At 34.9% G+C, this 27,520-nt stretch overlaps 3 protein-coding genes across 3 annotated transcripts; 2 read left to right on the forward strand and 1 right to left on the reverse strand.

Moving 5' to 3' along the window:
- Positions 1 to 1,140: 1,140 nt before the first annotated feature.
- On the forward strand, positions 1,141 to 8,001 carry LOC114717365 (probable folate-biopterin transporter 7). The gene is made up of 2 exons (XM_028902489.1): positions 1,141 to 1,540; positions 6,709 to 8,001. The coding sequence occupies exons 1-2, from the start codon at positions 1,261 to 1,263 to the stop codon at positions 7,743 to 7,745; spliced, it is 1,317 nt and encodes a 438-aa protein (XP_028758322.1). The 5' UTR covers positions 1,141 to 1,260; the 3' UTR covers positions 7,746 to 8,001.
- Positions 8,002 to 13,607: 5,606 nt separating this feature from the next.
- LOC114717374 (DNA polymerase delta subunit 4-like) lies at positions 13,608 to 15,342 on the forward strand. Its single transcript, XM_028902499.1, has 2 exons — positions 13,608 to 13,749; positions 14,935 to 15,342. Exons 1-2 carry the CDS (start codon positions 13,623 to 13,625, stop codon positions 15,126 to 15,128), a joined length of 321 nt encoding a protein of 106 aa, XP_028758332.1. The 5' UTR covers positions 13,608 to 13,622; the 3' UTR covers positions 15,129 to 15,342.
- Positions 15,343 to 18,034: 2,692 nt separating this feature from the next.
- On the reverse strand, positions 18,035 to 26,124 carry LOC114717354 (telomere repeat-binding factor 1). Its single transcript, XM_028902480.1, has 7 exons — positions 25,992 to 26,124; positions 24,631 to 24,798; positions 24,258 to 24,472; positions 23,458 to 23,542; positions 21,577 to 21,660; positions 18,804 to 19,154; positions 18,035 to 18,354 (listed from the first exon to the last, which is right to left on the reverse strand). Exons 2-7 carry the CDS (start codon positions 24,778 to 24,780, stop codon positions 18,325 to 18,327), a joined length of 915 nt encoding a protein of 304 aa, XP_028758313.1. The 5' UTR covers positions 24,781 to 24,798; positions 25,992 to 26,124; the 3' UTR covers positions 18,035 to 18,324.
- Positions 26,125 to 27,520: the final 1,396 nt, after the last annotated feature.

A 27,520-nucleotide genomic window follows, 5' to 3' on the forward strand; every position in this document is an offset into this window, starting at 1 on the left:
AAGGAGATGAGGTAGAGGAAAAAATGTGATGGTAAATCTGGAATGCTTATTTTTAATAATCACCGTTTGAAACTACAGTTTGAAAAGTCTAATTTTTTTTCCGTTGAGTCCAATTGAGGTTGAAAGCCAGAAGTTGGTTGGAAAAGTTAGCCCAACCAAACAACAGTTTTTGTCCAATTTAGTTTGCAACCTCAGTTTCACATATTTCAAGGCACAACTACAGTTCCAAACTGCAATCCAAACATGCCCTTAGTTTCTCAAATTTCAAACTACAGGTTTTGGCCTTCAAGAGGCAAAATGATTCAAATTTTTATTGAATCATAGAAATCAATATTTAAAATAAAAAGAAACTCAAGGAATCAAAGTTTCTGGTTTGAAACTTGAAGAAGGAAAAACAAAATAAAAACAAACTTGAGAGACCAACAAATAATATTAACTCATATAATAAATATCTAAATGTTAATGTATGGAAGGTAAATATATCCATATGCTGATTCATATAAATTTGAATTCTAATTACAAATAATCAAAATTATGTAACGAGAATTACTTAATTTTTTGCAATACGTCATGAGTGCATTTATATTAACCATTTTACTATGCCAACCAAACACTTAAATCAACAGATTGTTACAAGCAGTCATTATACATGGAGTTAAACCGAATGTGCCCGTTTATATTTCTCATATTCGGGAATATTTATTGCATTGACAAGTAAATTTGGAGACATATTAATATTTAATATTTTTTAATAAAATCAAGAACAGAAACTAATCGGAATATTCTTTCATCAATCTACCACGTTCCAGTTCTCAATAAAAAATTAGGAGGGAGAAAAGCTTACACCAGCTTAAAGCCTAATGAATCAGCTCAAAAAAAAAGTTAAAGCCTAATGAAACTTCTTTTGACCTTTGTCGTCTCTGGCATGATCTACATTGTGTAGATCACCATTTGTATAAAAATAAAAAAAGATTTATAGGTGCCTTGTTGGAAGCACGTGGCACGCAGTAATAGTTTTGCTTTATTCTTATTAGTACACGTGTCACCTAAAGCAGCGGTGTCGCTTTAACGTCTTCTTGTTTGGAAAAAAGAACGACGAGCGGCATACCTTTACTTCTTGACGCAGAAAGCTCGTTGATTTTGTTTATTGTCTCCACAAAATCAAACAGTCTCACGTCAAATTCAAATTTTCCTCTTACCTCGGATTCAAAACTTCTTTTTCTCTCTTTGCTTCAATTATTGCTTGAAAATCGGAGTATAATGGTCTCTTCGGATACTGGTAGTGCTACCAGTAGAAATGGTGGTGAAAATCCGATTGAGAAGCTTCTGGGTTGGGGCTATTGGGTTCAGGGATTCAGGTGTTTCCCATGGCTCATAGTGAACTTCTTCCTCAAGGATGGACTCAATGTGGATCCTTCTACTCTTCAGGTCCTTCAGAATTCTGCGAATCTTCCTATGGTTGGAAAACCTATTTATGGCCTCGTTTCCGATGCTGTTTATATCTCCGGCCAGCATCGAGTGCCCTACATCGCCTTCGGAGGTAATTCATTTCGGATTTGATCCATAAAAGTTTTTTTTTTGGGGTAATTTTTTCGGTTGGATTGTTTGTAATTTGTTCTTGCTAAATGCGAAGTGGTTATGATTACTTAAATTTATTTATTTTGTTTAAGCATAAATGAAAATTCTTAGGTAGATGCCTTTGGTTTTTTTTGACTGAGACACCTTCCGAATGCGTTGGCTTTGGGTTGCTTTGGAGAGGCGTAAAGAAAAATAATATAAAGCGGATGCGAACTTCAGGAATCTATGCCTATCTTTTCTGCTTTTACTGATTCTTATTTGATCTCCGGTGGTAAAGTTTGCAGGTTTTCTGATAATAACTTCTGTCATACAATTCTGTTTGCCCTGTAATACCATCAAGTTAAATCTTATACGATGCAGATTTAACTTGAAAACTTTTGTGTGAATGATGGGTTAGATGATTTATATATTCATGATGCCTATGATTCAAGTCCCAACCCTATCCTCTGATGCTTCATATCGACAGTGTGTGGGCATAACACTATGTTGGGAAGCTTTCTTTAAGGGGAATGGAATGGAGTGGGTTTGCTTGGGGGCTTGGGCCATTCTTTGTGAGTGTTTGTTTTTTGGAGGATGAGTGGGATGGCAAGGAGGGGTCTTTCAAGCCATTCTTACCCATTTAAAACTTGAATTTTTTTGGTCCCCAAATTGGTGAGTCAAGGATGGAATGGCTGTGAGTAAAAATTTCAACTGCAAAATTATAAACATATTTATAAGGACACCCTTCTAGCTGATCCCTGCTCGTTATTTTCATTCTTCTGCCATATAGTGGGCTTATTCCTCTCATCTCGTCTCTCTTGCATCATCTTTCTAATCCATTACCATAGTTTTTTGGGCTAAATTATACAAAACCCCTGAACTTTGTCTTATGTCAATAATCTGCTTGAAAATTTGCAATAATTTCTCTAAACTTTTGCATTTATGTAGATAACCACAAACTATCGACTTTATATCTCCCTATTTTTGTATGCATATAACCCCCTCAAGCTTTTAGTTATGTGCATATAAATCCCTTAATCATTTGCACATAAATAATGAACAAAACTAATAGTATAGGAGTTATCTGCATAAATGTAAAAGTTCAGGGAGGTTTATTGTAAAGTTTCAAAAGTCAGGAAGGTTATATGCATAAAGTTCAAGGAGATTTTGTATAATGTAATCTCTCTTTTACTGGATAGGTGCTGTATGGTGATGTATTGATATGTGTGTTATCCAAGCAGTTTAAGGGATGTTTGGATGGGAACCAAATCATGGTTTTAAAAGTGATTTTACAATATACAAAAGAAGTATGAGAGAAAATTTTTACTTTGATATTCGTGAAAACAATTTTTAAAAGTGTTTTTTGCCCCATTCAAACACTCCCTTAGTTTGTTTCTTTATTTTGAGAGTGGCGTGAATAGGTTTTTTATTCCTCCATGTGATATAATGGACGCTCTCATTTTATTTCTACTGCATTGGTTTTACCTTCAATATACATATATGTATACAGAATATTATTCATTATAATTATTAATATGGTCACTTTTCCAAGTATCTTATTTCATATTCTTTCCAGAATGAGTTTCAGGGTCAAGGGGCACAGAACTCAACAAATAGGCCCGTCAAGAAATATATATTACAAATGAAATTAACAACCATATTAAACAACAATTAAATATCTTGACATATTTTAATTTGAGAAAAAGTCATGTGCAGACATAAAATTATGAATAAAATGTGTGTTGTTGTTATTCTTTGTTATGTGGTATGAGAAAGATAAAATAGTGAAAAATTTTCACGCTTTTCTCTAAATTTACTGGGTAATATTGGGAGGAAAAAGTTATACTTCATTCATTTCCATTCATTTATAATAACTTAAAAAAAAAATTGTCATATGAGACCATTCCTTCCTTCATAAAACTCCCAAATAATGGAGCATTCCACTTCATTCTGCTCGATTCCGTTCCGTTTTGTTCCATTCCATTAATGACTGTTTCGTTTGTTCCATTCCATCAATGACCGTGCCGTTATTTTCCATTTTAAAACCCCAAGCACACCCTAAAGGACATGAGTGCAAAAAGAAGCAAATATGGTGTTGGCAACAAAAGTGGATTTTACCCCAAAAAAATCCAGTTTTTCTGTTGCTAAATCCCTACATAACTGCACTCCAATTTGTTTATCCAGATTCAATTCCTATAGGGTTAAGACTTAATATTTAATGTATTTCAGCGCTTTTTTATATAATTTTTTTTCTGAAATTTTATTTACTTCAACTTCAACATGGATAAAATTTCATGCAAATGTCATTTTTGTCCTCCTTCAGCTTAAAATCCAGTTCATCATTATTTTTGAGCTATTCCGTCTCCTCTCTAATTTTGTATTTACTGATATTATATTCTGTATTGACACTTTATTGAACATCTCGCTGAGAAAGAGTAACTTGATGAAATTTTCTCGTTTGGTCCCCACTGCTGTGTCATTCCTGAATTTTGGTAGTCTTTTTTAAGATGTATTTAGTAGTGGTCAAAGTCTTGAAGGTTAAGAATAGTTATTTGCAGCGCTCCCAAGATGAAGCCTGTAAGTGTCTTTGAGTAGTTGTGTTATTAGTATAAAACAGAGGTTGTGGTTAGTATAATACACACTGTCATTGTATCTCTTGGTATTACATTTTGGTCATTTTCTCTTCTCTTTGTTTTTTTCTCTCTCTTCATTCTCTCAATTGCCTTTTTACCTCAAAGTGAAAGAAGAGGATTCTGCTTCTACATTAACAACTTTTGTTTTAGAAAATTTAAAGGTTTATTTGCTGTACCAAATTGACTTAGATGGTAAGGGTGTGCATAGGCTAGACCATGCTGGGTATCGACCTATCTTAGAAAGCAGCCCAACTTATCCCTTGGGCAGCACTTTTGAGCTTGACACCGAGGCCCAGCATTCTTAAACTGATGCTGAGAAGGGCTGGTACAGGCTTGGAGTTGGGCCTGAATACCTGTTTTTTCCCACAAAATGCACAAATAAACACACTGAATTATTGAGATACTTAAGATAAAAACTTCAAACCTCAAAATCAATGTACCGATGTCCAAAAATGGAAGTGGAGTTTGCTTCTACATTAGTAACTGCCACCTTACAAAGTTGAAGGATTATTTACTGGCACCAAACTTCTGGTGGAGATAATAAATGGGCTATGTTATATTCAGTCTGGTCCTATTTATAAGTTACTTTTACATGTTTTATTGAAATTAAGAAAAACCTTAAAAGTCATTAGCCTTGTCTAAAAATTTAATAAGTTTCTTACTTTACTCTTATTAAATATGCATTAAAAATAAAATAACGTACCTCAACATTTGATGAGGAGGAAGTAGAAAACTTGATTCGCAAACAACTAGTGAAAGAGGGGAATTGCTGGTACTGAGATATCCTCAAAACCCTGAGGCTGCTCTTCGAAGCACAAACGGATGAATTTTCAAAAATCATTGGCCGTTCTGGAATCATCATGGAAAATTTAGATGATGAGTTTTTACACTGAAGTATTATTTGGTGGTACCAAATTGCTGGTGCAGATAATAGATGGGCTATATTATACTCCCTGTGGTCCTATTTACAAATCACATACAACTCTATCAAAAAATTTAATAAGATTCCAGCTTTGCCTCTGTTAAATTCATATGCTTCAAAAATAAAATAACGTCCATCAACATTTAACGAGGGTTAGAAGGGAAAACTTGTAAATCAATAACATACCTCATAATTAGGACCAAAAAATCGTTTCTTTCTGCCTTATAAATGACACCGGAGGAAGTAATACTTGTATGAAGAAGATCATATACATGTAGGCCTGAGACTAGTGATTTTACAGTTCACTGTGAATTTGAGATCATAGAGGAAAACTGTCTTCTTTTTGTGTGATTGAATAGAGGGAGGTTTCTCTCTTTGGAATTAAGGTATATAACCAGCAAATAGTTCCTAAAGAAAAGTGAAGCATCATGGCGTCTTCCCAAAAAGAAGGGGAAAAGGAATTTTGCCATCAGGCACTTTTCTCCCTGTCACATTTCTCATTATCTTGGCCAAATATTTATCATTTGTCATTTCCTTGGAAGTACTTGAACTTGAATGAATCCTAATTTTAAATGACTTGTCTAGTTGCCTTGTTATATAGATTATGTCCTCCTCCATATGGTGAGCAGGCATCTTCTGCCAAACAAAACGAATGACTTCCCCATTTGCCTTGTTATAATTGAAAATCATGCATTTTCTTACTTGTATCTAATATTGTTTGTCCCGCAGAATTTTTTTCATTTCTAAAGAACAAAACAGGATCTTGTTGTAACATATTTCCAGTGTGTTGATTTTGAGTCAATTTTATTGTCTATATCTTCAATACTTACTGTATAAACATTGCATCTCGCATAAACTTTAATTTGATGAAGTATTCATATTAAGAGAACAAAATATGGCAAACAGGATTACATCTTGTCTGAGCTAACTTTTCACTTATAGATATCCAATTTTTTTATGATGATTATATTCGAATTATATAGACAAATTATTTTGCAATAAATTTATGAAGCTAACCTGCCTACCTCATGAATTTTATTTTATTATTGTTTCCAGAAAAAGATAAATATGAGTTTATTTCTTTCATATAATTAATTAGAGTCAGATGATCATCTGAAAGTATAGATCACTTCTGTGCCGGTTAAAGTTCAGTGCCTGCTTCTGATGGATAGTGAAGTCATAATGATGTATCATGTCATGATCTACTTTGTTCACTTGGCTTATGAGGAGACTTGAGCATCAAAGCTTTCTCCATAGAAGTTGAGTTTTCATATTTTATTTCAAACATGTGTGGTGCTGGGTTCCTGACTCGTGAAGTTTCTGAAGCTCCTTATGCTTTCTCTCTTTAATTTCTTTGCAAAGAGAAGAAGATTGCTTCGTTAGAGCATTAAATTCAAGTAATCACTTTATCATTATACTATCTCAAAAATTCTCCTTCCCATGTCAGTAAGGAGCAGCATCTTTCATCAGTTAAAAAGTTGTCCAAGTTTTTAGCAAACCACAATTGAGAAATGAAAGTTATTTTAGTTTTCTTAATATCATTGCATTTGATATTTCTACCAATGGTATGGCCATTGTCTAAAAGAATATTTGCAGCTTTCTTGCAGGCACTGTCATGGCTAGCCATAGCAATTTCACCACCAAGCATGTCAATTCTCACTTTCTCCCTATTCCTCCTCCTTAGTAACCTTGGTGCATCTATAGCTGAAGTAGCAAATGACGCAATTGTCGCAGAGATGAGTAAAAAGCCACAATCCTCAACCAAGTCCTCAGGCAGTCTCCAGTCCTTTGTTTGGATAGCTTCCTCTTTGGGAGGAGTCCTCGGAAACCTCCTTGGAGGCATTGCAATTGGCCGGATTTCTTCAAAATCTTTGTTCATGTTTTTTGGCCTACTTCTTGCCCTCCAATTTTTTCTAACCATTTCTATTCGTGAGAGCTCTCTTGGGCTTCCCAAGAGTCCATCTGTTGGGATTAAAAAACAACTTTCGGAGTTATCAGTTGCATTGAGAAAACCTGAGATTGCATTTTCGATATCATGGTTTGCAGCATCTTATGCTGTCATTCCTGCACTTACAGGCACCATGTTCTTTTACCAGACAGAGTATTTGAAAATTCACTCATCCGTGCTAGGCATATCCAAGGTTTTTGGCCAGGCAGCAATGCTTTTTTGGGGCATCGTTTATAACCAACGTCTGAAATCAGTTTCCTCAAGGAAAATCATATCAGCCATTCAAGTTACAATGGCAATCTTCATGTTCTCTGATTTCTTGTTTGTGCGAGGCTTTTACCGCCAACTGGGTGTGCCCGACGCACTCTATGTCATAATATTCTCAGGAGTCTTGGAGGTTTTATTCTTCTTCAAGATTCTACCATTCATGGTCTTAGTAGCACAACTCTGTCCACCAGGCTGTGAGGGCTCTGTAATGGCGTTTCTCATGTCTGCCGTGGCCTTCTCACTAATAGTGAGTGGATACCTCGGTGTTGCCCTTGCATCTTATATTAAGGTAACAGCAAGTGACTTCTCAGGACTTCCCCTTGGACTTCTGATACAAGCTGCTTGCACTTTGCTGCCAGTTTATTGGTCATCCTGCATACCTGATGATGTAAAATCAGTAAGCAAGAAAAAGGACTAAAACTTCTTTAGTTATAGAAAATTTTAGTGTTACGAAAAAGATAGTAAAGCGTGTTTTGTGAAGTTCTATTCCATTTATTTCATTGTTGTATTCATCTGTCAGCTAGCAGATACAAGCTGCAGATTTTTTACTGCAGGTATATTGTATGTTTTGGCATCAAATATCTGAGTGATATGTTGGAAGTTGTACAAGTATAATATGAACATTTGACTTTTCACTGGGATTTAGTAACGTGGTCATTTGCCCTCTCTCTAAATGGGTTTGTCTAAATATTCTTGGAGATATCTATTAGCTACTAATCTAGCATTGTATCTCTGAATCTCATCTGCTTTTTGCTGTATCTTGTAAATCCACTTGCAGTTAAAGAGGTAATAATTCAGCATTATGTGTCTCGTGTGAAGAATAAGTGGATGATGCGTATTTTTACTTTCAATCTTTTTCCCGGAAGAAAAAGTCAAGGGGGGGAAAAAAGAAAACGGTAAACTGTAGTGAATGGAAACCAGACAATTCAAAGGAAGTTACATAATACAGTTTTACCTCATATTTGCACACTGAGCGATTATTACTACGTTTGATATTTTATATATAACTAAAATACCTCCTGTGTTTTATTTTAAAAATTAATATTCACATATATATTGCATAAAGTTAAAATTTAAAAACTATATCAATGTGTGTTTTTTTTTTAATAAAGGACAACTTTATTAAAAACTAGGTAAAATGATACATAAAAAAAGTTTCAACAGCTAACATATTAGTTGAAAATAATTGTGACAACAGCTAACAAATTAGGGAAAATAATTGTGACGTCCGACAACAAAATGTAACAAAGAAAACAAATACATATCAATGTGTTTTATTCAAGGGGAAAAAACCGAACCGAATCGATCAGTTTAATAAGAAAACCGGCCACCGGTTCGATTTAGTTTAGCCATTGAACCGATATCGAACTAATCAAATTAGGGTGAATCAGTGATGAACTAGTTTGAATGATTATCTTACTATTATTCCTATTTTTTCTCATTCAGTTCCTAATATATTAGTCACTATAGATTTAAATGAATTTTAATGATGATTTTGGTATTAATTATTATTAATTTTAGTTATTGATAATCATAAAGCTCAAAATTCTTAATGTTATTATTACAATCAAACTATTGTTATATTTTCTTATATTTTGTTATTAGTGATTATTAATATTGTTGTATTTTGTTATTTTCAATTAAATTTATTATTTTAATATGACTGGTTTGATCCGAGTTGATCCTGATCTGACCCATTGACCTTTGAATCACTACCTCAACTGATTTATTGTCTAGTCCGGTTTTTTTTCCTTGGCTTTATTTGTTGAAATGAAAAAGATTTGATGTTTTTTTCAAATATATGTAATGAAAAATGTTATATAAACTGAATCTTTAGAGGCAAGAGGAGATAGGATTGGCTTGTCTAACTCCACGAGAAAGCGGGGAAAAAGTCTCTTTTGCAGGACTATCATTTCATAGATAGGATTACCTTGTTTATTAACTGAATCTTTTGCGCACACCGTTCAACAAAGGTCAATCTCACAAGTTTTATCAATTATAAGCATACATCATTTGTGATGACTTATGTTGTCTTTTCAACCGCAGCGTGTGATCCAATAAAATATGACGGCGAAGTGTGGAATATCCAGCAATGGCGAGCCAGATATATTCTCCTACTGTCTGTCACCAAATTTTGAGGACTTCCTTTTCATGTCTTGATGTTGCTGATTATCTCTTATTATTGTCTCCCAATCGTAATGGGGTTTTTTCTTTCAAGAAGGCTTGTCAATTAGCAGCTCGTTTGGGAGATTGTAAAAACCCACCTAATATTTGGCAAGTAGGTCTTCCTCCGAAGATGATTTTGCGCACTTGGAAAGTTTTAAATTCAGCCATACTGAATGGATCAGCTCTAAATGAGCACCAAATTTTTAGTACTCCTTCCTATTTAAAATATAAGCATAAAAATTTTTAAGGGGTGATATCTTCTCATAAGGTTTGTTTTAGATTCGTTGGGTCATTTAATGAAGTTTTCCTCTAATTATTCGTTGTCTCTCTTTTCTTTTTTTTTTCACTCGTTATCTTTCATGTCTTTTTTCAGTCATCCTATCTGCTACTCTCACTCCCTCCACAAATAACAGTGTTTTAGAAAGATAAGTTACATTGTCTCTAATCAATTTTAGCCAACTTTTCAAATTGCGTAAATTAGTTATTTGATGCTTATATTCTAAATCAGAGAGGGTAAGTAATGTTTCTGTGCCATATATGTGGTTCTGCAATGGAAACTCATCTAACCTTGTGGTTTGCTTTGTCCTTAGAGATAAAGTCAGATGTTATTGCAATAAGTAAAAATGTGAGAAGGTCATAGATCATTAGTGACTAAGGGGGGAAAAAAAGTGAGATTCAAAAAGTATTTCCTATGTTTTCTTCTTTGAACTCCTTCATAAAAAATGAAACCTTGAAAAACAAAAAAATCAGAGTGGTCAAGCATTTGCCCTGTTACTATTAGTGAAGCCAAAGCATCCTTTGTCTTCATCGTCTCAACCGATTTTAAGGTTTGAAACTTTTTTCCTCTCCTCTCCAAAAATATTATGGTTGGCAGATTCGGTTTGGGTATGTGGTTACATAGAAAATCCTTCTGTGCTTGAGTGATGCAAAGCTTTTGATTTTGGTATGCTATGAACAAGGTAAGAAATATAGAGCCTGTGTTGTTATTTTGGTGCGTGTTGGTGATTTAAGTCGGAATTTCATTATGAGTGGGTAAGGTAATAATGTGTACTTTGTTTTTTGATATATCATGAGTGGGTTGATGATAGATTTGTTCTGTTTGGACATGATTTGAATGGGAATGGATGAAAAATATAAAAGTTGTTGTGGATAAAAACCATTACTATGAAATGAAAAAAAAATGCATTGTCAATGTAAGCTGTAATAATTGTTAATACAGCTATTTGAGCCTTAGCCTGTATGCAGACTAGTTTTTAGGTTCAGGCCTAAGCCTACTAAAGCCTATATATTTATCCTAGGCTCAACTGGAAAAAAAAAAAAAACAAACAAAAGGCCCATGTTTAATTAAACTAAAACCTTATTTTTAATGAATGAGAATAGAGTAGAGAAAATAAGAAGAAAAATCAGCCTATCAAAACATTTAATCAACAAGCTTGCAGCCATATATATCTGTGTATAGGTCGAATCTAAATCCTTGGTCTTCTGAAACTTCAACACCTTTTTCACTGTCTTTTGCTCTTCAAACAAGAAGGCTTGAACGATCCTAATCGGACCAAATAGAAATTCTAGATAGATATCGATTCATGATATGAATGAAAATTGATGAAACAATCTTCTAGGGCCTAAGGCGCTAGAAAGTTATGCAAAACAAAACACTGAAGGCAATAAAGAAGAAAATATGAAGTGACCATTGACAAAGCAAGAACGAAGTGGGGGCAAGAAGTCGAGGAGTCTATGAGAAGTTTGAACCCCAGCCACAGTACAAGAAGGAAGGAGCAACCAGTCAGTTTTATTTTCCGTTTCTCCTAAGTAAGATAATGTTATCTATAGTATTATATTAAACATTTTCCTATTATATAATATATACTGAATATATATTATCCTAAAAAATAATATAATATGTATTTAAACAGGTAGCCTATCAGGCTAATAGGCCAGGCTTTATGAAAATAGGCCTAGCCCATGTTAAGTCAGGTCTAAAGTGGGCCAGGTTGTAGGTTCTTGTTAGGATTTGAGCCTATTTTCATTATTATGTGCAAGTTTACATTAATCATGATAAGTATGTCTAGAAAGAATATATTTTGTTTCTTTCATATGGAGGGAAGTTTGCAAACAATTGAAAAGATGATATGTAATATGTTAAGGGTTGCGTAAAAACAAGAACCATAAAAGAAGTCACAAGTTATGCAAAGTTGAAAACAATGATATCATCATTTCTTTGGGGGGGGGGGAGTTACTTATTTGTTTTAAAATTTTTAGTTATATTTGACAGAAAAGCATTTGTGGAGCTTGTAGCAATGAATAAAGTGGTAATGTGTATATAGAATTTTAATCTGTAATCAGTTATAATTATCTACACCCCTCATTATCAATATACCCTTCCTCTCTTGTCACTCGTGGCACTATCACTTGTCAATTTATCTAGTGATATAAGTTTGAAAAAATGTGATATCAAACTACATACTGTCATATATATAATATTAACAATTTCTCTACATTAATATTGCCATTCTAACTTTGTCATTTATGTTGTAATTACTGTTGTAGGATCCAGGTTATTATTCTGGAGCTTCACGAGTTGATTTGTCAATGCTCAAATAGAATTAGACTACTTGAGCCTAAACTTAAATGGCAAAGTAAAGCACCACATCAAAGAGAATAGAGATAGAAGGAGGAATAGCCAAAAAACTTAATGGCTAAAATGAAGAGAAATGAGTTGAAACACCTTCTATTTATAGGGTCAAAGTGACCACCATTTTAGGAAGGTGTAATCTCTCTCATTTATTACAAGATAACATTTCGATTCACAATCGACAATTAATGTTTGATTGATTACTCTTCAATCAATCAAGTCCTTAATGCTTGATAAAATATTTCTTAATCAATCATTACCCCTAATTGGTGATTGATTTATTGACAATTAATATCTGATTGATTACTCTTCAATCAATCAAGTTTTTAATGCTTGATAAAATATTTCTTAATCAATCATTAACCCTAATTGGTGATTGATTTCCTTTGATCAAAGGGATTCTTCTTCTTTGAATCAAACAGTCTGCCGAACCCAATATCCAACAACTTTAAATTCAAGGGGAAATCTTATTTAAATTCAGCTGAAATATCAAAATTTAGATTTGGACCACTTTCAATAAATTTCTAATCAAGTTAAGAGAACTAATTAGGAATTTTTCAATCTTATGAATTTTACTCAATGCCCTTGAATGCTCAAGATTATTAGCCCCTCTCCTCTCTTATTAATAAACCCCCCTTCACCTACATCTTTCTTAAGCCAGCATTACTGATGGCCTCCTTCTCATTGATGGGGGCGGTTTTCCCCTTCGTGAAACTCTAACCATTGATTCTAAGTTCGACCACCGTCTCAACAGGAACCTCTTTAATCGAAGCCAAATTTAGTATATTTGTATTTGAGGATATTTTGTTACTTCTCTGGTTATAAGACCTATTTAACTAATTTGATTAGATTAAGAAAGTTAGGTAATTTAGTTAATTATAAAAAATATGACATTTTTTTCTTAAATACCATAATTATCTTTCTTAATGTCCTTCTTTCATCTTCTACTTGATTATAGTTGAGGGAGTATCTGTGGGAGTAATTTAGAAAAAAATTAATAAAAATGAGAAATAGATCTTATATTTAGGACCAAAATCAACTCAACAATTATGTCCTATATTAAGGACCGGAGGAGTAATATTTAAAATTTTGAAAAACTAAACAAGTTTACATTTGAGAATTTTAATATTTAAAATTTTCATTGCAACCATTTTTATTAGTAATACTAATACTAATGGTGTTTGATTTCAGAAGATTGAAAAACCACTTTATAGAATTAACATATCAAAATCAATCCTGATATGTGAGGATCACATTGCATTTTTACCCATTTAAAATCAAATTATTAAATTATATTTAAAATAGGTTAATTATGGCCCAAAGTTTTAGAAGCTAAAGGCCCGTCAACGACGATAATCTTGGGCTTCTGGCCCAACTTTGTCTAGTCATGTTCCTGATTTCTTTGGAACCTTCATAAGTCGGGAGATTGAGACCTCATTCGGTCAAGCCTCAAATTTTCAAAATTTGAAAAGCTGAGTGCGAGCGAGATACAGAGCGATGGCGTCAGCGTCGGGAAGCATGAAAGGTTTTTACAGACAGAGGAAAGCCCACAAATCATCCTCCAAATCTTCCAAGAAATCAGTCTCTCTTGCTCCCGATGTAGCGCAAGCTCCGTCCCCCAAAGGTCTCTCTTCCATCTTTCTTCATATGTTCGTCGATTCACTCGTGCTTCTTTTGGTTTTATTGATGGGCTGTCGTTCGTTATGATGGCGGCATGTTCTCCTTTTCTAGGGTTTTATTTTGGCTTTTCATCTGTGTTTGCTTTGCTGATCCTTTTCATCGATATAATCGCACATGATTTTTTTTTTCCTCGCGTATTTTCCTTTTGATAAAATGTTTGACTATGAAAATGGCCTTCAAAGGTATCGATTATAATTCGGAATGGTTATAGTTCTAGTCTCTAAATTGTAGGCTGTTTTTGTTATGGGTTTACGAGTATGTTTAAGAACTAGATATCTTTAAACTATATTGGAATGTGTTAGAGATTGAAGCAATAAAGAAGTCACACAACTCTTAATAGAATGTGTAAAGAAATACTAGGGAAAAAATTGCATGGAGTTCGAGAAAAGTCATATTATTGTGAATGATACTAGTACGACCCCATGTAATGTTGACATATTGATGGTAGGCATGACTTTCTTTGGGACTGATCAAGTCTCCTACGAATTATTATTATTTTTTTTATAAACAAAACAGAAAGAATTCATAGTGTAGCCACATTTCCATCACTTGAAGTTTGATATTTTGTATCTAACTGAGCAGCCCTTTGCTAGTCTCCTAAAATATGTTGAATAAGTACAGCAAAACCTACCTTTGGCCAGTGGTTTAGCTATATTTGTAAAGAGTAGTACTATGCAGTGCTCTCTACCTCTCAGAACTCAAGAGGTTGAGTTTTCTTTTCACTAGAGATCATGCTTTCAGACTCAAGCTATCCTCCCTGAAAAATTCCTGATAGGTAGAACTCTCAATAGCATCACCTATTTGAAATACACAAATGAAAGAAACGGGCAGGATAGGGATGTTTCTGATGATGTTAATGTTTTCCAATAGTCCTCTTTGAAGGGTGTGGTGGAAATCATAATGTTCAGTAATCTAGTTAGATTATTATAGAAAAGGGAAAGGTACTGTATCTGTATCGTGATATGTGGTACCTAGATTCTCTGTTGCTCCTTTTGTTTTACTGATTTCAGTTTATTCTTGATCAAATGAATTGGTTTTGCATGACAAGAAGATTGATTTTCGTGATGACACGTAGAATGGCTGTTTGTATCTGATATATAGTCCAATACACCTCTTACTTTGTTAATAGATGATGTCAATGAGCATGAAGAAATGCTGCGTCAATTTGACATGAACATGGCGTATGGACCATGCATTGGGATCACCAGACTAGCTCGGTGGGAACGAGCCCATAAGTTAGGTTTAAACCCTCCTGCAGAAATCGAGAAGCTTTTAAAAGGCGAGAAAGTTCAGGCAGATTGCTTGTGGGATGGCCGCATATAGAAGTTTGTACGGAATCCTCTTATGTTTAGACTTTAGTAGATAGTAGGAGAATAGGAGCAAATTGAAAACATTCAGTTTTCTATCGTGTTCCTTACTGCTTGTATGTTATGTCATGTCCCTGTTATTATCAAAAGACAAAATCATGTATTGACTTGTGGTTGACAGTTGGTTTCAGCAATATATGCTTAGTAATTATAGCCTATTGTAGTGGTTACAATCAAAGCAATTCAGATTAAAGATTTTTCCCTGCCCTGACAGTGAATCGAATGAAATACAAAATAAAATCCATGCCATCTACGTTTGATCCTGATGGTCTCAAAGATGAGTATATCCACGTGATGAGCAAAGGAACCAGAACTTTAGTTATGGAATTTAAAAAGGAGGGTGAAAGAAAAGGGAAAGGATATAATGTAGATACTTGACACGATCCTTGATGATCTCATCATTTCAAACTATGCTTTGTTTACTTTGCGCATGGTAGGTGTATATCGATGAGTTTGTCCAGATTAAACATTGCACATTATCAACTGGTGTTTGAGCGGGAAAGACTAAACTCTTCTTAAGTGAGGTTCAAAGTTCAAACCTTATGGATATAAATAATTATGTTGGGAGAGCCATCCTTTCGGTTAAATTTAATTTGATATTTGGTTCAAATAAATGTATTTATAGAAGGAAGAAAAATTGAGTGCGCGTCGTTTATCATAGAATATAAATAATTATTTATCTAAATGGTTTTTTAATCTGACTTAAAGTTGAATTTTACCAGCAAAATTGGAATGTAGTTAGGGAGGATATTTTCAAACTGTTCATGGAAATATGGAAACAACCCGAGAGGATTGGGGAAAATAGTACACTGTTGGTTGTTGTACCAAAAATTGATCATCCTGAAATAATGGTGACTTTAGACTCATAGCATTGGGTAATGTGCTGTATAAGGGGGTTACAAAGTTAACAGTGAATAGGTTGAAGCCCTTAATGGACGAACTAGTTTCTCCTCATCAAATTGGTTTTATTCCGAAGAGTTTTTTCATATTTTGAATAGAATGAAGGGAAGAAGAGGCTACATGGCAATGAAGATTGATTTGGAAAACAGCACATGATAGGATGTCTTGGGAGCTTTGTGGGGAAAATGCTCGAGGAAACTGGTGTTGAGGGTCATTTAGATACGTTTTACAAATGAGCAAGTTTATAAAAGTAGAGTTATTTAGATTATAATTAAAAAGACAAATTTGATTGTAAGACGACTAAAAATGACATGAATTTTATTAAACATATATATGTATTAGATGTGAATAATATCATACATATAAAAAAAACAAAAAATAATAATAGAAACTGACTGAAATGAGTGGTACTAATCCCCGCATAGTCACTTCCATAACAAAGAACTGACCTCAATAAGCACAAAAACAATCAGACAACTCCTAGGTCCCTCATTCTCTCTCATTCACGTTATTAAGCGCGGTTAAAAAGCAAGAGCAGGACTCGAAGGCTCTGTTTGCGAGAGCGTTTGAGCACTGGTTAACTAGTTTTTGAAGGCATAAGCACGATTAGCCTCTTAACGGGATGTTTGGTTTAGCTTTTGTCCAATCTCACTTATGGCCAAAAGTTACGATTCTTAAGCCCGATTGAAGAAGTAAGACTCTCCTGCCTATAGCTTATGAGATCATGCTTTTAAGGCAACTTTGGGAGCGTTGATCATCATCTTCATCATGCTGACAGAGGGAGAGTACGCCGACTGGACCTTCTTCCTGTGTTGGTGGCCGACTAGACTGGTTGGGCACTCCTTATCTTTTGATTTTTCACGGCAAGCATGACACAAGGGAGGAGCTAAAGGCCAACTAAATATGGAGCTGAGGGAACAAAGATCTAAGAACCAGTAAACATAAGTTTAGAGAGATGAAGAAGTCGATGACCGCTGTACTAACGGTGTTTAGTCTTTGAGCTGGAAGAAGAGAGGATTTCTGCAAATGTTTGGAGGTAGTGAAAGCCAACGTTTGTTGGGTATTAAAGCTTTAATCAAAAGGGGCACCATTTTTTCCATTCAAAAAAAAAAAAAGAAGGGGCACCATTTTACTCCATTTTCTTCTTCCAGTCGTGCAGCTAAATGAGAGAGAACAACGTGTAGCGTAATTGTTTTCAGCCAAAGAAACTTTTCGATGGTTATTGAACGTTGAACATTATTATACTATGTCACTTGATAATTCTTCTTATTTTTCATTATTGAATAAAAGTCATACCATAATTTTACAAATTAAACTTATTTCTTCAATCATAATCTAAACAATTTTTACTTTTACTCCATCTAACTTTCTTAAAAACTAATTCAAACATAAATCACATTAACCAGTTGATTCTTACCCAGTCTAACTTTTCCGAAACCCAAATTAAAAATAAACTATTTTTTCACCCGCTAATCCAAACTTAACAGGCACGAAGTGACACAATTTAAGCAGCTTTTAAGCCAAAAGCTGCTTCAAACAAAAGAGAAACTACTCAAACGTGCTTATTACTAATAAGCTGTTTATAAGCGGATTTGAACGTCAATCCAGACAGAGCCATATTCCGAAAGTAGTTTAGCATGGAAAGTCTAATAAGTTTACAAAACAGTGGAATAGCAGAAGGACTTGTCACAAAAGTTTGATGCAATGTATCCCTCCAGTCCTAAATATAAAACTTGTATTTAAAAGTCTTATATTTAGGACCGGAAGAGTAACAGCTTGTACATTCTTAGCACCATAATTTACTTTTGCAAAAGCAACTTTCAAAAAGAAAAAAGGCAGCTTTTTCTAACCCATCTCAAATACATATGCGAGACGAGAATTTCCCGGGCGCAACCTTGCTTTAACTTTTTTGGATAAAAAAAGATATTTCCGTACAAAAGAGTAAACTACCCAAGCTGCAAGTTTCAGCTGAATTCCGAACTGATCATTTGAGTTGCTTTCTACAATGGTACATTGACAATGTTTGATGAGCAATAAATATACATTAAAGCACCATCTCTTCGGGATCTACTAGAATTCTATAAATGTGTACAAAACCTTAGCAAAACCTATCGATATATGGGAATCCTGCATCAGATCATGAGAAAGACCCTCAATATATGTACACTATAAACAACATCAGCAAATGATAAATATCTATCTGGCTGTCAGTCCTTAGCGTTGGTCCTTTGCTCCTCTCTAATTCATTCCTATCAGGCTCGCATCAGCTCTACGGACTGCCTCTGCAATATCAAATCTCACCCAAATGAAGCCACATGTGATCTTATCACATGCATGGTTTTAAACAAGATTATAACCCCCAACCCTGATGACCAACTTGAATGGAAAAGACACTTGAAAAATTAATCTATCCAAGCTTAAGAAAAATATCTCATTCTACATCCTTTAGCTTGGGGAAGAATCTTCTTTTTCTTTTTCTTTTTTTTTTTTTGGGGGGGGGGGGGGAGACAAATTATCACCAAATAAAAAACTAGACATGTTTCCCATGTCTCACAAAACCTGAGCCATGGTTCATGACTTTTAAACGATGAGATTTGCCATAAATTGTATATTAAACTATATGCAAGTCCTGTACGTTGCATGGAAAAGAAATAAGACACATTGCTCAGAACACATGAAGATTTTGTCATCATACTGATAATGATTGATGAATAGATAATAAACGACTTACCAATTTTGGGGTGTTTCTCCCATTAAGTGTCTTCATTGCAGCATCTGCAAAAGCTTGAGCTGCCTCTGCATCAGCTTCAGCAGCCTCTGCCTCTTTTGCTGCTTCTTCAGCTTCTGCTATGGCAGCTTCTGCTTCTGCAACTGCTCGAGCAGCAACTGCAGCTGCCTCTTGCGCTGTCATTGACCTTATCTTTGCTAGTTCTGAATCTATCTGAGACTTTGTGATGACATTGGCCTCATCCTTGTCTATCTTCATAGAGATTCTCTGCCTGGCGTCTGATAATAACATGGATGAGTTTCTTCTTCGGTCTGGGTATGATGGCATAGGGGCAATCCTATATTTTCGCTTCACCTGCAAAACCAAACGCTACCAAGAGTAAGATCTCTAATTGAATTTATACAAAAAGATCCCCAATTGAATTAACTATTTTCCCTGTTGACAAATAAATACAGAATCCACAATGCATGTAAAGGTCACATGGTTATAAACAAAACTAGGAGTTAATTTTAGATAGCTAGGTTGGTTATAAGAGTCCCTTGCTAAAAAGCCACTGGTATTTTTCTCTCACCATTCTAGCTTGTCATTCTTTCTCTCTCCAATCCATGAGTGTGAAGCTCTTCTGGTGTCCATCACCTGATCCTCAGAAGATTCCGTGCTAGATTTGAAACTCTTTTAATGAAGATAAAATCTACAAAAAGCGTGCACCAGAGACTCAATTCCTGCATCAGTTTCTAAGCTTATTCATTGTTATCAAATGTAGATGCACTTGACATTACTAACATTATATGTCTGTCCTCTCAACTCATCTATGGATCTCAGCCAGCTGAAAAGTTTTAAGTTGCTTTCATGGACGTTCATAACTCAGCAAACACATTGCCCATATTTTGATCTCTGATGTAATCTTTGGCCCTTTCCGGTTTGATTTAGGGCCAAAGGTCTGGATTCCATCAGTTTACAAGCATTCACCTAAGCTATAAAACATCAAAAGCTGCCAGTTAATTAGGGAACCACCTTTCTTCTTTCCAATTCCTTTTGTATCAAGGAGCCAAGGATGGTCTTCGAGGATTGGGTATAAACTACTTCTACTATCCAAGAATCCAGCCAACCTGTCCATTAACAGTCCTTGGTGATTTTTGGGCCAGCTATATGATCACCATGATAATGAACAATGATACATAAATTCTGCGCTTCCTGCACTTCTGGAATTCAAAATGAAATCCTTCCTGTGAAAAGCTGAAGCCAAGAAACTAAGCCTCCGGCACTGCCATGTCAATATATGGTCCATGTTCACATCTTAAAACTGAGCCAAGGAGGTCCTTCACTATGAAGTCCAAAGAGGAGGGGGTGCTGTAAATGTACAGCCATCAGCTCATATCCAGCACCTAAATTATGCAGAATTCTTTTCAAGTGCTTCCCTTCTGACCAGCACAAGAAGCAGTCTGTCACTACAGGGATCCCTAAATTGGCCTGACCTTCAAAGCTTCCCTGATCCAGTAGAGTGGGATCCGAAGGAGCCTCTGCAATTGAGTCTTAAGACCTGCCTTATGTTACTCCTGTCCAATTCTTCTTGCCCTTGCTCTTCTCGCCTGAGGTAAGGAATCTCCTTTGCATGTGTTAATGGGTGGATCAGAAAAAAGGATAAACAATCAATCATAGAATTCCATGCGACCTAAAAAGTTAATTGACATGCTACAGATCAACACTGGCTGAAGCTGGCTCAAAATCAGGGTCCCATTCCCCCAGGATAAGATTGTGTCAAAAAATAATCCCAAAGCCTTGAATCAAGGCCAAGCTGTCCCCTCATAATTCTACACATAAACCCAATTTAGATTTAATAAGACACCCTTTCCCTGTCCCAAGCACAGTGGAGAAATATACCATATTGCTAAAATGAACCCAAAAATAGTTATCCTAGGTCAATTCTAATAATTCCCTTCCAAGCCCACATCTACAGGAACTTCTGCCACATCATTTATCCCACCCCCCCTTTCCAAGACTAAAATAACAAGAGTTTCTCCAAAGATTTGTCAAACAAAACTTGATCCATTGAAGAGATAGAAATCATCACTCACATTGTTCTCTATATGATTTCCTCCTAATCCTCTTAGGGTTCTAGACCAAATCACCGTACTTCAAATAAGAGCCAGAACCAATTTCTCAAAACCCAGTAGAGTATCTTTCTATTAGGAGTTCAACAATACTTAACACTTCATAGCTCTTGCTTCTTCCAAAACCAAAGTATTCTTAAAGGTCACTGGAACTGTCACCAAGCTTTCAGGATGTCATACCAGCATGTTAGTCGTTTTAAGGAAAAGAAGCTATTCTTCTCAGCAAGATGCAGGCATAGCACTAAGAGTTTTCCATTATCAATATATTTAAGGCGTATTATAGCAGTTAGCACAAATGTAAAATTCTTGATAAAAAAAGATAGTGCATTACTTCTACGTTATAAACTATCACAACTGGTAAAATGACTTCATTGAAGGGAAAATGAAATTGCAAAACCTGTGCATTTGGTTAAAGCTCGTTTAGGGAAAAAAAACATGCTTGAAAGTAGAAGTTAGCAAAGAGGTCAAGGTTAGAATGGAATTTTGACTTTACTTTCATAGACACAATAACGGGCGTTTTACAGATGCAAAAATTAGATGCCAACAGGAGGGAAAATCCCATTTCTGTAGAATAATAGATGAAATTGCACAGATTAAATTCATGTGATGCAAACTTAGAGAACATTGGTAATGACCATCATAAAAATTGCATATCTGAAATATACCTTGATCAGTTTTCCACTTGCAGTCAATGATTTCAATTTGGTCGACAACAACCTTCTGAAATCAGGAGGTGCCCCATATTGGTCCTACAGTTTATTTTGCAATGAAATTCAACTGAGTTGGAAACACTACAAAAAACATGTCTTAAAATATAAGCCATAGCATCATTCTGCCAAAACGGATACTAAAAACTTGATTTTCACAACCAACATAGTAGTATCATTCCATAAACACCAAAAAGAAATCCACATAGGGTGTGGAAGTAGCATCATATTCAGGGGCATTGTTATCATTACTATCATGTAAGGAATGAAAAAGTCGCCAATAGCCAAAGGCTTCTGAACAAATGGATCATAAGAAAAAATGACAAAACCCTCCATGGCATAGAATGATCTCAAAGGCATGGAATCTTAACTTATTCCATATTTAAATGTAATACACATGATTCAAAGGGATCTCATTTTCTTGAAGCGTCCTTCACTGATCATACTGAACAAGATAGCTTCCAAGCAGATATTCATATTTTGAAAAAAATTATTAATAAATATCAATCAGAAATAGATATTTATTATCAATACTATCAGGTAACTTTAGTAGAGAATTCATCAGATCCTTTCAGAGGATTTTGACATAGCCATGGCAAAGAAGTGGAGTTACAGTCCTATCAGCAGATATAAATAAACTTTTAGCATTCAATGAAGACATTTGTGTCCCTTGACAATATAAAGCAACCAAGAAGTAGAGGAAGATCTATGAAAGAATTTCAATTTTCAGATATTCTTTGTTTTATTTGTAAATAATGGAAGAAGTCGAGATCAAACTAAAAACAGGAGCTGGAGGTATCTTTAATCATTACTATTATTTAAAAGCAGGACCTTGCTTTTAAAGTAGAGGAAGCTAATGCGGTAAAAAGATAGTCAATTATAAGTATTTCCAATTATTCTATTTTATAATTTTCATACTTAAGATTTTGTATATTTTATAAACTTGCTATAGAAAATTTCAAAGTTGATAAGGTAAAATTACAGTCCTATCAGGAAAAATTCAAAGATTGTTAACAATGCATCCCAGTTTACTTTGCCTATACGATGGACAGCCATGTGAAAAACAAAATATAGCTTATAAGTTCAGATATCTGTACCAGAAATGCCTCTATAAGCGTCATCAAAAATTACAAATTTAAATAATCAAAATATATTTGCAGTAACCATTTCATCTCTTCAACCTCTTCACAAACTTTCTTTACTGTCAAAAGGTAGCAGTTGTTAAAACTATGTACAAATTTAGAAAGATGAAAGTTGAGGGGGGCGAAAATGAAAATACACAAGGTCTTCCCACAAACACTAGCATGTGCCAGCTTAATCGCTTTATGATAATTCCAGATTCCTATTGGTTCTTACCAAAATTATACCTGGCCCCTTTATTTCTATTGTTTTACAGTCCCATCCAGCATCCATAAATTTGAATGATACACCACAAGACATACTATGCGTCATCACCAGGTACTCAAACTTAACCTAATAAGCAATGTTCACTAAAACTACAACTGATATCAGTTGAACATAACCATTCATATTACACAAAGATAACAAAAAATCGGAGCTCAACTAAGAATATGAAAGAATAAATATTGAAAGGAGAATAGTATAGTGTCTTTCAATTGATATATAATAAATTAAGAAGCGAGCTTCTTTACAATTCAAACCACAAGGTTAAGAGAGCTTCTCATCCTCGTCAACAAAGAAATTTTATAATCAGTTGTCCTGGGTTTGTAAAAAATGACCCTACTATGATCAAGGAAGTCAGAAAACCAGAACATCTGCCAAAGAATCAAACGACTTGAGAAGACAGAACAGAATTTAGACTTCAAAAATGAACTATACCTCTATGTAAGCTGCAATATTTGTCTTGTTGGAACCACCAGGCTCCCTCAAGCTAGCTATTGCTTCCATTATAAGGTTATCCAATCTATGTAACGAACAATAATATATATAATAAAAGTGAGTGCATGTGTATCTATTTATTTAAGATTGATAAAGGCCAATTTTCATTGAATATAAAATCTTCTAATAATATTAACTTTTTGATCAAAAAGATATTTATAAAGCTGATCCACAACTATTAATAACACAAATATAGAGAAACTTAAAGTAGTAGATACTGGATTGACAGGGCCTCATTTCAACTCTCTCAATCACCATGTTTCCCTATCTTTAAAACGCTGCATTATTAAGTGGAAATCATGGCATGCAAACATTAAAGAAACAACTATTAATGTTCAGAGAAACTGCTTAACTGGAATAAAATCGAACAGCATTCTTAAAAATGAATTGCTTCCTTTAGCAACAACTCAGGTTGATAGAAGTAATTAAATGAAGCAGTCCCTTTTTTTTCCCCCTTGAAAAATAACAAACCTTGCAATAGAACTCCTTTTTTTTCAATGATTAGTGAAGAAATACTATAAATTTTTATTTTTGTTCTAGTAGTTAAACCAATTCCCAAAAGTATATTAATTAACTGCATTATTAAGTGAAATTTATTGCATGAAACATTCGATAAACAACTGTTCATGCTCAGTAAAACTCCTTCACTGGAAGAAAATCCATCAGAACATACTCAAATTTATGCCACATAGAGAGGAGTAATTAAATGAAACACTTCCGGAAAATTAAACAGAGCCAACCTTACAATAGACCTCTTTAGACCAGGAATCTGCAGCATATCTCTAGGAACTTGAGGAGCCCTGGCATCCATAAGTTCTTCATCACTTGGAACAGAAGGGGCAGTCATCACATTTTCATCTTGTTTTGGGACCTGATGTGCCCTTCTAACAGCTAATCTAGACTTGTCCCGGGAACTCCATCCATTTGCCATTACGCTCAGATTTCTCCATTTATCCTATACCATAGAAAAATAATATGAAATAAGCAACACGAATAGCAATGCAGATGATCCCATATAGTAATGCAAAATTCACACATTCTTGACACACTGAACTCCAACAAAAAGAGAAAACAAAAGAAAGCAAACATAGAGATATCCCAGTAGAGCCAAACCTTAAGATCTACATTAGACCGCAGATACAAGACACTACTAAACTCTGGATCCTTAAGTATCGTCCGCCATTTTCCAACCCCATGCTTAACAACTCCAGCTTTTAGTGCTGCTTCTTCTTCTTGTGTCCACTTCTGCTTAGGAGCACCCATAACAATGCCTTATCTCAGCTGCAAGGACACATAATACAAGAATAGAATTAACTTCCATATAACTAAATAAAAAGTTTTCACAAGATTGATGAGAAACTTAGAACCCATTTGTTTAATATTACCAAAAAAAAAAAAAAAGGTATTAAGCTGCATGAATGAATTGTTGGGAGAATTTTAAGGAAAACATGGGGGATTGTGATGTATTCTTGTAATTAATTTTAAATACAAGGGTAGGTAACAGCCACTAGCCGTTAGATAGGATGCTAATTTAAATGCCATTAGTTTCTGTTAGCCAGGCCTATAAATAGACAAGAAAGGGTACCCCAAATGTACAGATTAGATTGCCCACGTAATAACAGTGCACTATTCAGATAATTCTCTCTCGTGTCCTCTCTTGTTCATCTCTTTCTCTCTAAGTCCCTCATGTCTTCTCTCCTTTCTGGTTTTCTTCTCTCTGATTCCTACCTCTAATTCTCTCTAAAACACTTCTATATTTCTCTTTTCCTTATTCTATCCCATCAGATTGTCGGAAGAAAATTTGTTTTCAGCTTATTTTGGTAAGTGATTTTGGTAAGTTAATCAAAACCATTTATCAAAATGAGCTGAAAATAGATTTTCTTCCAACAAACCCCCTTGTATTTAGCTCAATAGCTCACTCATCCAGCTTAATCAAAATCATTTTTCCTTAATCTCAAACAAACGGACCCTTGAACCTATAGCTGGTATTTCCAACTTCATATCGATTTCTTCAGTATTTCGAATTTCTTCATCAAGGATATTGCTAGTTGGCATTATTAAGCACCTAATAGAGGGTCTCCACACAATTTCCCAGACATGCAGAAAGCCAGAATACTCCAACAACTAAAATTGCAATTATATAAATTCCCTTGCATCAAACACAGTAAGGTTTCTTCAAACTCTCAGATTCAATCTTCTCCGAAAGCAAAAGAATACAATGAGCAGTCGAAGGGGCACAACAGGATCCAAACAAATTAAATTGTACAGATTTACATATATAGATCAACAAAAAGCATGGGACGATGTGCACAATAAAACGTAAAAATCTCCAAATCATGAACACAAAGTTCCTTCAACAAACAAATATAAATTCCGTTCATTCCACAAAACCCTAAATCAAATAAATAATAAAATGGTAAACAAAAAAAAGGAAAAATTATGGCTATATAGATAATATGGATGATATGGCTCACCTCTATGAAGCAAAAACCCTATGCTAAATGATGCCAATTGATTTCGCAGGAAAACAATGGTGGATGGGAATTCTTCGTTACAGGTTAGGTTTCAGACGCGACCGTGCCTCGCTCACACCCATCGTGGTCCAGGATCGAAGGAATATATTTGCCGGAATGTATATATCAATTTGTTTTTTTTTTTTTTTAACCAGAAGTCTATATCAATTTGTTTAAACCTCAAAAAATCACAAATCGAAAATCATCAATATTCCATTATTCCTACTAAATGAGCTTATATTATTTTTATAGTTAAAAATGACATTTTTAAATAATTAAATTTTGTTTATTGAACCATTTTTTCACAACCCTATCCCTGTCTTAACCCATCCCCTTTTTCCCAAGGAAAAAAAATCAGATCGGACCAGCCAATTCAACTAGAAAATTAGTGAACCAGTTCAAAGTCCGGTCTGGTTCATAAATAAAACCGGCCACCTATAGAATTGATAAAAAACCGGTCAGACTAATATTAAACCGGTCAATCGCCCGGTTTGGGGGTTGACCAGTTTAATATTTTGCCCCAACTAATGACCAAAACGACTCGTCTTATAGTTTTAAAAAAAAAATTTGGAACGTTTTCATTCGATCATTTTCCCCTCAGTCCCTCCCTCCTCCTGGCCAGATTGCAAATTCCCTCCCCCATTCCCATCTTCGAGTGTTCGAGTTTGACCGTTCTCCACTTCTCCCTGCCCCAGATCCCTTGCGGCGCCATTAAGTTGCCGTGATTGATTGATTTCTGCAACGCAATGGTCGACTTTTGGTAGAGACGGAGCCACGGTGGTTGACCAAGATTTCCATTCCCTCCTTCGTTTCAACTCTCGACCGTGCTCCCTGCCCCAGATCCCTTGCTGCTCGCCTTGCCTAAAACTAAAAGGCATCTAGCATCCTTTAATCTCCAGCTAAGTAGAGATTTCTGCTTGAGAATAAATATCACTAGCTCGCCTTACCCCAGATCCCTTGCTGCTCGCCTTGGCTGAAAATAAATGTCTCTGCTTTGAGCCATTGATTTTTGCCTTTCTCCATTGGCCGAGAGGTTTGGGAAATGGGAAGTGAGGGGAGAGTTCTACCTTTCTACTTTGCTTTCTACCTTTTACTGGATTCACGGATTGCCTCTGCCTTTCGAGTTTCTCCATTGGCTGAGAGGTTTGTTCTGCCTTTCACCGGATTTTTTTCTTTAAAAACTAAAACAAATAAACAATATTAGAAGTGTTAGAATGATGAATATGATCGATTGTTTTGTGCTCTCTCCACTGAAACTCTATTGCTATCTAGTTGATATTGGAAATTAGAATGATGATTGATTGATTTCTGCTCTCTATTACTATTTAGCTAATAATTAGAAGTGTTAGAAATTAGAATGATGATTGATTGAGAATGGCACACCATCAAATTCCAGCGTGTGTGATATTATGATGTCCAAATTTGTGTTCTGAAATGGTTATGAAAGGCTGAAACTTGCGGTGTGTTTATGATCATTTTTATTAATTTTT

The sequence above is a fragment of the Neltuma alba genome, unplaced genomic scaffold (assembly GCF_004799145.2).
Source record: "Neltuma alba isolate B1F8T4 unplaced genomic scaffold, ASM479914v2 tig00002129_pilon, whole genome shotgun sequence".
Taxonomy (NCBI): domain Eukaryota; kingdom Viridiplantae; phylum Streptophyta; class Magnoliopsida; order Fabales; family Fabaceae; genus Neltuma; species Neltuma alba.

Coding starts and splice junctions, on each gene's coding strand:
- LOC114717365 (XM_028902489.1), top strand. CDS start 1,261: ATGGTCTCTTCGGATACTGGTAGTGCTACCAGTAGAAATGGTGGTGAA. Junction 1,541..6,708: donor GCCCTACATCGCCTTCGGAG/GTAATTCATTTC, acceptor GAATATTTGCAG/CTTTCTTGCAGGCACTGTCA.
- LOC114717374 (XM_028902499.1), top strand. CDS start 13,623: ATGGCGTCAGCGTCGGGAAGCATGAAAGGTTTTTACAGACAGAGGAAA. Junction 13,750..14,934: donor GCAAGCTCCGTCCCCCAAAG/GTCTCTCTTCCA, acceptor CTTTGTTAATAG/ATGATGTCAATGAGCATGAA.
- LOC114717354 (XM_028902480.1), bottom strand. CDS start 24,780: ATGGGTGCTCCTAAGCAGAAGTGGACACAAGAAGAAGAAGCAGCACTA. Junction 23,543..24,257: donor CTAAAGAGGTCTATTGTAAG/GTTGGCTCTGTT, acceptor TTCGTTACATAG/ATTGGATAACCTTATAATGG. Junction 21,661..23,457: donor ATATTGCAGCTTACATAGAG/GTATAGTTCATT, acceptor AATAAACTGTAG/GACCAATATGGGGCACCTCC.